The 11493-nt window shown below is 39.9% G+C and overlaps 2 protein-coding genes across 3 annotated transcripts in view; one reads left to right on the top strand and one right to left on the bottom strand.

The window, feature by feature from the left end:
- The window catches only part of CENPP (centromere protein P), a 250447-nt gene that overhangs the window by 154102 nt on the left and 84852 nt on the right, over nucleotides 1–11493 (top strand). The window lies entirely within an intron of this gene.
- Nucleotides 1535–11493, bottom strand: part of ECM2 (extracellular matrix protein 2) — a 41032-nt gene continuing 31073 nt past the window's right edge. For both annotated transcript variants that reach the window (XM_003795042.2, XM_003795043.2), the window contains exons 7-10: nucleotides 9862–10019; nucleotides 5770–5909; nucleotides 4186–4512; nucleotides 1535–2203 (exon numbers count right to left, since the gene is read on the bottom strand). In XM_003795042.2, coding sequence (XP_003795090.1) covers nucleotides 2035–2203; nucleotides 4186–4512; nucleotides 5770–5909; nucleotides 9862–10019 — 794 coding nt within the window. In that variant the 3' untranslated portion in view covers nucleotides 1535–2034. The remainder of the gene's footprint in view (nucleotides 2204–4185; nucleotides 4513–5769; nucleotides 5910–9861; nucleotides 10020–11493) is intronic.

Here is an 11493-nt window from a genome sequence, read left to right as displayed (position 1 = left end):
TGTTGTTTTGGCGGGTCCGGGCTGGGGATTCGAACCTGCCACCTTAGGTGTACGTGGCTGGCGCCTTAGCCGGTTGAGCTATAGGCGCTGAGCCTTATCTTTGTATTATTATTCTTGTTCATGTTGTAATCTCAGAATCCTAGATATTAAGAAAAGGACTTTAGAAACAAGGGCTTAGGGTGGCACCTGTGGCTCAAGGGAGTAGGGCGCCGGCCCCATATGCTGAAGGTGGCGGGTTCAAGCCCAGCCCCGGCCAAAAACTGCAAAAAAAAAAAAAAGAAACAAGGGCTTAGAAATAACTTTAGTTCAAATGAAGTAAATCAAACTTTTACAACTGTGAAATTGTAAGTCCTCATGAAATTGTCAATTGTGGTCGAAAATGCTGGTTCCTCTCCAATTTATATGAAATATTGATAATAACTACACTCATTATATACACCATACTTTCAAAATGTTTTCCATTCTTCTCTTCTAACATCATAACAGCCCTGTGAAGTGTGGCTGGAAGGTTTCTCTGGTTGTAAGAGAACTATTAAAAGATTAAGTAACCAAAGGTTAAAAGGGAGAATAACCTGCCCAGAGGGCCAAGTTCCTAGCCTGGTATATTTTTCAAGACCAAACTGAGTTAACAAAAGAAGTCACCATAGTTTCTACATGTGTCTTATAAATTATTTTAGCAATGCAAAAATAAAAGGTATTCATGTTATAAAAATTTTAATGTATAGTTTTGGTAGGACCTACTACACAGTAAACACTAATAGCTTTATGTTCATTTGAATTGAATAAAAGATACATTTCAGCATATTAGAGGAAAGGAGATAGATGTCAACCAGTGGAGCAAAATTTTTCAAAAATTCATGCGTTAGATTTTCCTTCACAAGGGTATAGTCTAGACTAATTGGTTTGGGTGTTTTGCTTATTTTAATAAGGCTTCAATCTGTTACCCAAGCTTGAGTATAGTGGTGCCATCCTAGCTCACTGAAGCCTCAAACTTCTTAGTTCAAGTCATCCTTCCACCTCTGCCTCCCACATGCTGGTACGACAAATACCTGCCACCATACCCTGCTAATTTTCTAAATTTTTTGTGAGATGAGGTCTCACTATGTTGTTCAGTCTGATCTCAAACTCCTGGCCTCAATCATCCTACTTTGGCCTCTCAAGTGCCAGGATTATGGGTATTAGCCACCAAGCCTGGCTTTAATTTATATTTTAACTAGACTCCACTGCTTTCTATAAACCAGTGGTTCTCAACCTTCCTAATGTCGCGACCCTTTAATACAGTTCCTGTGGGTCGCAACCCACAGGTTGAGAACCGCTGCAAACAGTTTTGATCTTAAGAGGTGATTTTAAAATACTGTTTTTTAACTTAAAAATTTTTAGAAATGCAGAAAAGTTTCAAAAATAGTATAGCATTCATGTAGCCCCTCTGCCATTTTCCTATGTTAATGATGTACATAATCATAGTATAATTATCAAAACAAAAAAATTAACATTACATCACAATAGTGTTTTACTTTCACATATGTAATTATTAGAAGGAATTAAAGCTAACTCAGTATTTAGGTATATTTATACCAGTAATTATAGCACAGGGTCATATGGAAAATTAGTAAATTATTGTTTTAACATAATTAACACTAGTTCACAAATTTTACCTGTTTTTTTTTCCTACCTTTGTGAGTCTTGATCTTAAATTGTAACATACTTAATTTTTGAAGGGACTTAGGGAGTTAGCTAATAGCAGTACTCAGGTTGATTATAAAGGACAATGTTTATTTTGCTCCAGATTCTGCTGATCTAGCTCGGCCTGCATAGCATCCTATTTTAATGAGATGGCTTTTTTCTAGAGGTGGGAAACTGTCTTTTACTAAAACTCCTCATAGTTATATTTTTGGTTGTTTTATACATTGGCTAATCAGGTTGACTAGCATAGTAATACTGAGTATGACATCATGATTCTGTTTCTCTTATTGATGACAAATGTAACTACAAATACATGAGTAAAATTTATAAATGACAAAGGAAAACTTGGAATTACTTGATGTTTTGTGGTTTAAGAACAATACTCGAATATGATCTTATGCATGAAAATGCATAGGATGGTATTTCTCTAGTTTTAATATAATTGTTTTCAAGATGAAGATGTTCCAGAGTTGACTCGCCATCCTCTTCAGCATTGCAAATTTGTTCTGGAAGAATATTCCTAGGGAAAAATAGACATGCAAGTCACACATGGTCCAAGTAATAATCTGCCTTCATTTAGGAATTAAGTTCTACATTTGTTAAAGAAAATAATTCTTTCATTCTTAAAGTTGGATCCTTTTATTATATTATACACCAGGATAAATTTCAACTGCATCAAAGATCTAAATGTGAAAAATAAAGCCACTAGAATGGAGTCTGGGCACACCCTGTGAGCAGGGAAAGTCTTCTTATTTGTGATTTGAAAAATAGAAGGCGGGGGAGAAGGAAGGGGGGATTGGGTGGAGGGAGGGGGATTGGAGGGATCACTTCTGAGGTTTATCTTACAGGGGTATAAGTGAATCTTTCTAAGAGTAGAATGTGAACATTTTAAAACAATAACTGAGAAAATGACATAAAGGCTCTGTTGACTGGAAGTATTTCGGATTGCATGTGAAAACTCCACACTATACCCCAGAAGTGCATTAATGTACATAGTTACCATTCAATAAAAAAAAAAAAGAAAGAAAGAAAAATAGAAGCACCGAAAGAAAAGATTTATAAATTGGCTATAGGTTTTAAAGAAATGCAAAGTTAAAAGACAAATGAGCCAGCTGGGCATGGTGGCTCACATCTGTAATCCCAGTGCTCTGGGAGGCCGAGGCAGGCAGATTGCTTGAGCTCAAGAGTTCAAGACCAGCCTGAGCAAGAGTGAGACCCCTGTCTCTAAAAAAGAGCCGGGTGTTGTGGCAGGCACCTGTAGTCCCAGCTACTCTGGAGGCTGAGGCAAGAGAATCACTCTGTTTGAAGTTACTGTGAGCTATGATGCCAGGGTACTCAACCCCAGGGTGACTGAGTGAGACTCTGTCTCCAAATAAATAAATAAATAAAAGAAGGATGACAAACAAGGAGAAAATATTTGCAATGTATATCACCAGATAAAAGGGTAATATACAAAGACCTACCAGAAATCTATGAGATAAATGGAAAAGAGCAAAGATAAAAAATAACTAGGTAACTAGTTTACATAAGAATAAATGAAAATGATATGTAGTCATGAAAAGATGCTCAGTTGCATTCATGATAAGAAAAATCCACATTAAAACTTTAGTGACTTCTCAATTAATCGGATTTGCCCCAAAACCTAAAATCAAAGAACTCACTAACATATTATGATGATGAGACTGAGAGGATCAAACATCACTAAAAGAAATGAAATAATGTAACTCCTATGAAGAGGAGTTTGGCAATAACTAGTAAAATTACATATGCATTTTACCTTTCATTCAGCAATCACAATTCTAAGAATCTAACCCAAAGATAAAGTGAGAAAATTTTTTAAATGACATTTATACGAAATTATACATTGTATTAGTAAAAGAATAGAAACAAGCAAATGTCTGTCAATAAGGAAGAGATTGAATAAAATACAGTACATCTGCATAATATTCAGCTGTAGAAAGGAATGAGGAAATTCTCTGTGTACTGATATGGAATAATATACAGGATATACTGATAATTAATTTTACAAATCAAAGAGTAGGAAAAATACACACATTTAGTTCTGTAGTTTGGTTTGTTTGACCCTTCCAAATACCATGTTGAAGTTTGATCCCCAAAGTTGGAGATGGAGTTTAGTGGGAAGTATTTGGGTCATGGGGATAGATCCCTCATGAATAGATTAATGTGATCACTTGAATGGGGAAGGGGCAGTGAGTGAATTCTTGCTCTATTATGGTAGTTCCTAGGAGAGTTGGTTGTTACAGAGAGCAATGGCACCTTCTTTCCTTCTTTATCCACTCCTTCTCCCCCCTCTTCCCTCTCTCCCACTCCTGTCTGTGACCTCTGAGCACACTCAATTTCATTAATTATTAACATGTACCAATCTTGTTTTAGTAGCACATTTTTTCCTTAAAATAAACCCTAGAGATTATATACTGGTTGTTTAATCATATATTTCGCCAACCACAATTTAAATTGATACTTGAAAAAGCCAAAATTTACCGTATCTTGTTGTTGTTCAGCCTCAGAAAATGTAGTGCTTTCATTTCTTGTATTCCAGGTGGTATAGATTTTAAGTCATTGTGATCCAGAAATAATTCTCTCAGAGAATGATATGCCCCATAGAATGAGACACAATCAACACCATCATCAGTGAGTTTGTTAAATGACAGGTACAGGTATTCCAGGCCTGGTTCCATATGGCCAAACACATAGCCAGGAATCCGATCGATCTGGTTTCCGATGAGCACGAGATGTAGCAAGGACTTGGGTAGATAGGAGGGGACATGATAGAGCTTGTTGTAGGAGAGGTCAATGGATTCTAGATTTCTGCAAGCAAGAAAACATTCAGAAGGGTAGGGAACATCGAGATAGTGACTGGCAGCTTTAAATTTTGAAAAGGCCAGTTTTTATGAGTCAGAGTCTCACTTTGTTGCCCTGGGCTAGAGTGCTATGGTGTTGGCCTAGGTCCCAGCAACCTCATACTCAAACTCCTGGGTTTAAGTGACTCTCTTGCCTCAGCCTCCTGAGTAGCGGGAACTATCAGCACCCTCCACAATGTCTGGCTAATTTTTCTTTTCTTTTTTTTTGTAGAGACCAGGGTTCTTGCTCTTGCTCAGTCTGGTCTCAAACTCCTCATCTCAGGTGATCCTCCCACCTCACCCTCCCAGGATGCTAGGATTACAGGCATGAGCCACTGCACCTGGCCGAATTCCCTGTTTGATTTAAGAGCCTCACTTGAGTCTTCTGTGTTTTTTGCCCCACCCCTTCTTTTCATCAGTTGAAGACCCTATCCACAGGGGACTTAGTCCCACTTTCAGCCCCACATGTTGCTAATGCCAATTGGCCTCTCCATCCTGCTTCTAAGGCACACAGTTCCCAGGGCACACAACTCCAGATCTAGGTGGACTGCTGGACTTGCTGCCAAGGCTCTTACCTCTGACTCCTTCCCTGAGGGCTGCACCCAGAGGCTAATAATGATGCCTGTCCAGGAAGATGGAGTCTGCTTTCTGCCTTTGCTGTCAAGCCAAGCATTTTTCAGTCTATTTTCTAAGACTCGAAGTAAAGAAATCATTTGGAGAAAAGGTGGTGGTATGGTAGGAGGACAGCCCTGGGCTTTGGATCCTTGGGCTTCCATCTAATGATAATGAGGAGGAAGAGTATGGCCTGTCTCTTCCTCACTGTCTGCCAGAGTTTATCTCATTTTAAACCTCCTGACAGCCTCTGGGGTAGATAGAGCTAGAGTGGCACTAGATCATTATGATCAGATGCCACTTGGGGTCAGATGGCTAGGCTCAGTTCTTGCTAGCTCCACACTTGGCACATGGCAGGGTATCCACTAGGCATTTTGGTGGTGGCAGCAGCTGTAGTAACTCTAACTACACCAGCCATGTAATGAACAGTTTGGAAATACATGGAATAGCTGAGTTTGGGCGTGGGGCAAGGGTTCACTGAGAAAGAATACTATCTCCCAGCCTTTGGGTGTCATTACCTCCCTAACTTTTCTCAACCCCAGTTTCCATAGTCTATTTAATTATAGAAAAAGGAAAACTAGTCCAATAAAGTTAAATTTTAACATATACTTACTCTTGATTTATCCAAGCTAAAGGAGCAATCCTATTTTCTTCAATTTTGTTATAACGTAGCACAATGACATTGATTTTTCTGGTGTGATTGAAACAAATCTCAGTTATTTCTTCAATTTGATTATTTTCTAGGTATAATTCCTATAATTAAGAGAAAAAAACTATTATTTGTCTTTCTTTTCTGTTGATAAATATATTTAGTATCGTGGAGGTAAACAGTAACATAGACTATTCTCATTAATACTATCTAAAGTCTTTTATAGTTCTTTCAAGTAAAATCTTACTTTTAAATTATCAAATTTTATAACCAATTAATAAAATAAAATGTACTGTCATGATTTAGAATTAAATTAATTTTTTTTTTTTTTGAGACAGACTCTCACTTTATCACCCTGAGTAGAATGCCATGGTATCACAGCAACCTCAAACTCTTGGACTTAAGCTATTCTCTTGCCTCAGACTCCCAAGTAGCTGGGACTTCAGGTGCCTGCCACAACGCCCAGCTATTTTTTTTAGAGATGAGGTCACATTCTGGCTCAGGCTGGTCTCAAACTCCTAAGCTCAGGCAATCCACCCACCTGGGCCTCCCAGAATGCTAGTATTACAGGCATGAACCACCACACCCAGCCTGTGAAATGAATTTTTTTGTTGTTGTTGTTTTTGGTTTTGTGTGTGTGTGTGTGTGTGTGTGTGTGTGTGTGTGTGCAATTTTTGGCCCAGGCTGGGTTTGAACCTGCCACCTCTGGTATATGGGGCCAGCACCCTACTCCTTTGAGCCACAGGTACCACCCTGTGAAATGAATTTTTAAAAATTTTTTTAGCCTTAGTATGTTGTAAGATATAGCATACCATAATAATTGTAGAAAGCCTTCTAATTTATGAAACTTATTCACATAAGTTTTATCTCATTTGGGCTCCAAAGTTCTGGAAATGAGATAGAAATTTTTATCCCCACTTACCAGTGGAGGAACTCAGGCCTGGAGAGATGGGGAAGCTCACCCGAGATTATGTGGCTAATGCTGAGCAGGGCTAACCCTAACCAAGCCTCCAGCTCCAGAGCAACCTACTTTTCACCAACCCATGTGATCTGTAATTTTATTAGGCCTACGTTTTTAGACTTGCTTGTATTATAATTAATTTAGCTAAAATTAATAGCCTTAATTTAAGGCCAGGGCTCAATTTGCTAGAACTGTGTACAAGCTTTTAATAGCTAGCTCCTTGAAGTTAAGTTTAGTTGGCATTAGAGGGAGTTTTTCTCTACAGGATCTGAATGATAAACTCTCCTTGCGTTCTTTTTGGAATTCAGAAGTAGGAGTGGCATTGTATCTTGAGTGCAACTTTCTATTGCTCTTGTAATTTCCCCCACTTTGTCTCTTTTTTTTTTTTTTGAGACGGAGCCTCAAGCTATCCCCCTGGGTAGAGTGCCCTGGCATCACAGCTCACAGCAACCTCCAACTCCTGGGCTCAGGCGAGTCTCCTGCCTCAGCCTCCCAAGTAGCTGGGACTATAGGCGCCCGCCACAACGCCTGGCCATTTTTTGGTTGCAGCCATCATTGTTGTTTGGCGGGCCCAGGCTGGGGATTCAAACCCGCCACCTTAGGTGTATGTGGCTGGCGCCTTAGCCGATTGAGCCACAGGCGCCGAGCCGCACTTTGTCTCTTAATTTTGGTATTTGTTAGAAATAGGTAAAGCAATTTTCAGGTTTTTGCTTTTACGTTCATAAGTATTTAGCAAGTGAGCTAGGTCAGTGGTTCCCAAATTTGCTTATATACAGTATTAGAATCGCCTCAAAAGACTTGTTTAAAGTATAAATTCCAACCTAAATGTACACCAGTAAGAGACTAGTTAAATAAATTCTGGCATACCTGCCCATACATTGAAAACTCTGCAGCTCTAGGAAAGAATGACATTAAACAACCTTGAGGATGTATGAGTAAATGAGTCAGGCATGCAGCAGGAACTTGAGAAGGATTTACAGTGTGTGCTGTGCACTGTGCACCGGTGCTTCCCACAGTGGTGAGACTGGATCCTTTTGTATGTACAGAAGCCAGGATAGGAAGTTTAGGCAGGGGCTGAGGCACATTGCTTTCTGTATTATCTAAGTTGTGTGTGTGTTTTATCATATATGTGCATTATCTATTAACATTTTCAATTTTTTTTAAAAAATTATAAATTTCTGGCCCTGTCCTCCAAAGAGTGTGATTTAGCATATCTGGGATAGGTCTGGCAGTCTGTATTTCCTAAGAACCCAGGTGATTATGATCTAAAGCCAGGTAGTGATAAGTGCCAATGTTATGTAGCTATGTTTCTTAACCTAGAAATAAGAGGGAGCATAGTTGCCATGACAGCAGCATACACAATAAATGATACTCTTTGCGAGCTAACTGGGGCCATAAGCCAGGGGAAGCTCCATCCTGACTTCTGGCTCGATGATCATGTGGTATAGGATAATTAGAGCTCAGGTAAAGAAACCAGCTGGGTCTGCTAGTATTTATAGGTCCTCTGGACCTAAGTATTTTCTTTTTTTTGAAACAGAGTCTCACTATGTCACCCTTGGCAGAGTACTGTGGCATCACAGCTCATAGCAATCTCAAACTCTTGGGCTTAAGCAGTTCTCTTGCCTCAACCTCCTAAGTAGCTGGAACTACAAGTGCCCACCACAATACCTGGCTATTTTTTGGTTTCAGTTATCATTGTTGTTTAGCAGGCCCAGGCCAGGTTCGAACCTGCCAGCCTCAGTGTATGTGGCCGGTGCCCTACCCACTGAGCTATGGGCGCCACCTAAGTATTTTCTTTTTTTCTTTCTTTTCTTTTCTTTTCTTTTTTTTTTTTAGACAAAGTCTCACTTTGTCACCCTTGGTAGAATGTCATAGCACCATAGTTCACAACAACCTCAAACTCTTGGGCTCAAGCAATTCTTTTGCCTCAGCCTCCCAAGTAAGCTGGGACTACAAGCACCTGCCACAATGCCCAGCTATTTTTTACAGACAAGGTCTCGCTCTGGCTCAGACCAGTCTTAAACCTGTGAGCTCAGGCAATCCACCCACCTCTGCCTCCCAAGTGCTGGGATTACAGGCATGAGCCACTGTGCCCAGCCTGTTTTTGTTTGTTTGTTTGTTTTTGAGACAGAGTCTAACTTGGTCACCCTGGACAGAGTGCCATGGCATCTTAGCTCATAGCAACCTCAAACTCTTGGTTTCAAGCGATCCTTTTGCCTTAGCCTCCCAAGTAGCTTGGACTACAGGTGCCTGCCACAACAGGGGGTCTCGCTCTTGCTTAGGTTGGTCTCAAACTCCTCAGCTCAGGCAATACACCCGCCTCGGCCTCCCTAGTGCTGAGAATATAGGCGTGACCCACAGTGCCCGGCCATGGCATACTGAGTTTTGAGGACTATTTTGCATATCTGTGGTGTTGGATATCTAGAAAACTATGCACGGAACTTTGGTTTTGCTGATGAGCTTTCATTAATGTTTGTGTATTTAATGTGTGCCAAGCCAACTCTTATACTTCCAATCTCCAGCAGAGGAAAAAAAGATTAGACACCCTGACTCTAGAGGAAAATGAAACAAGGATGGGGCTTTGTGCCTAGAGTTAGTCACAGAACAATGTTTATAGGAATTGGTCAAAATTTGTAAGGTACAGAGTCAACACTTGCATCCAGGCAGAGTTATTGTTAGTTCAGAGTGTCTGTGGTTTTACCTGGAATTTGTAAGTGTAGTGTTAACAGGATTTGAGCTTAGTCTATGCTGAGCTTCATAATTCTGGTCTGGAACAGTTTAAACTGTCCTGCAAGTCAGAGCACCTTGTGGTTTCTGTTTAAATTCCCAGTTCCTCTTCCCCACTCCCAACAAGAGATGTCAGCAGTATCATTTTTCACTTTGCCAGGGGTCTCTATTAGTAATTATAAGTTTGACTCATAATGTTATATTGTTGGAAGAAAAAATATGCTCACATTATAGTAAATTCTGTATGTCTCACCAAAACTCTATTCAGTTTAACAATATCACAAGGCTTTTCAGATTTATTGTTTTGTTGTAGTATACTATATTCAAAATAAAATATATGTGAAACATTTGCAAAAAGATAATGTTACCTCAGTAGAAGAAGGAAGACCCTGTGGTATAATTCTAAATTTATTTTTTCCCAGACGCAGGTACAATAGGCTCTTCAAAGGCTTGAAAGCTAAGGGATTGACATTGGCTTCACTGAGATTGTTTCCTTCCAATTCTAAGGTGACCAGCTGATTTAAGTCTGTAAAAAATAAAATTATCAGAATATTAATATGATTGAAAAACCATGCAATTTCTATAGCCTTTCAAAGTGTCATGTGAGATGTATTTATTGGGAGGACAGATGTTGTGGTTTCTTTATCTTTGTATCTCCCATAGAGACTTTTCCAGAGTACTTGTACATCCCAGATGTTCAATTCATTCAGGACTAAATGCATGGAACAATGGAGAGGCAGACCTGAAAAGAAATCACTGAAATGCTATATCACAAAAGTGTGTATAAGGAACAGAAGCAAGGGAGAGGAGGAGGAAGATAGGGGAAAGAGTCAGGCAAGTCTCTGTAGAGGCCACAGTGGCTGGGCATGAACTTGGAATTCAGATAGGCAAGTAGAAAGTTGTAGAAGGTCAGTGGAAGCACTGCAGAGACATATATGTAAGAAGTGGCAGCACAATATGGGTTGGGTGGGAGTTTAATGCAGTGAGTGATTTCTTTTTCTAGGACACAGAAAGGAACATTCTTTCCCTGGCAGACCTTCAATCTCTGAACAAGGGAGTCAGAAATAAAGCAGAGCAGTGAATTCTCATCATAGTTATTCACTTATTGGCACAGAGTGCAGCCAAATGGAAGCTTTGAGAGAAAGATGATCAAAAGTTCTTCATGAGTTCAGAGTGAGCTACCAAGAAAGGCCTTTATACAAAACAGTTTTTCTACTTTGTTTCTGCTGGCCTCAGGAGTGGTATGATCCAGGTCAAATGGAAGCTCAGTGCTGGAAAATGGACAACTCAGCAATGACAATGCCCAGAGGCATCTTGACTCAGAGGTTCAGGGTGTGGCCAAGATTCCCAGATTAGGGGATGTTTTTCTGTTCAACCCCCTTCATGGGCATTGTACCACATGCCATGTGGGACTCAGTCCTACTCTTAGGCAATAGCAAAGACAGTTGCATCAGGAGTAGAGACAATAAATTCTAGGGGATTAAAAGAAGAAAAGGCAACATAGATTTGAGTTGTATGAAAGTGCTAGGCTCCTAAGAATAGAAAAGTTTATAAAAATGGGAGAAACCTCTAGGCTAAAACAGCCAGGGAAGCGTGTGTAGGTAAAGGGTCCATGTGGGTTAAGCTCAGCAAGGTGAGGAGACTAGCTGTGGAGTGGAATATGGTGATCCAGGAGAAGTACACTAGGAGGGTTTCATGCCCTGGACAACAAGGTCTAACTTTCATTCTCTGGAGAGCAAGGAACAGGGCAGGGGGTACCTCTGATAGTGGCATTTAGAATCAGTGGAAGTCCTGAGCAGCAGGAAGTAATGAGGTTAACAATAAACTGTGATAAATAGTTAAATTCCTCATATTTTCTTTCATTTCCAATACTAAGGATACTGAGAATTGAGCATATTTTCCTAGTACATAGATGAAGTTTTGAAATGTAGTAGAAGTGGCTCAGCGCCTATGGCTCAAGTGGCTAAGGCGCCAGCCACATACACCTAAGGTGGCGGGTT

Source organism: Otolemur garnettii, unplaced genomic scaffold, assembly GCF_000181295.1.
Source record: "Otolemur garnettii isolate 467f Iridium unplaced genomic scaffold, OtoGar3 scaffold00088, whole genome shotgun sequence".
Taxonomy (NCBI): domain Eukaryota; kingdom Metazoa; phylum Chordata; class Mammalia; order Primates; family Galagidae; genus Otolemur; species Otolemur garnettii.
This window is presented reverse-complemented; position numbering and strand designations above follow the sequence as displayed.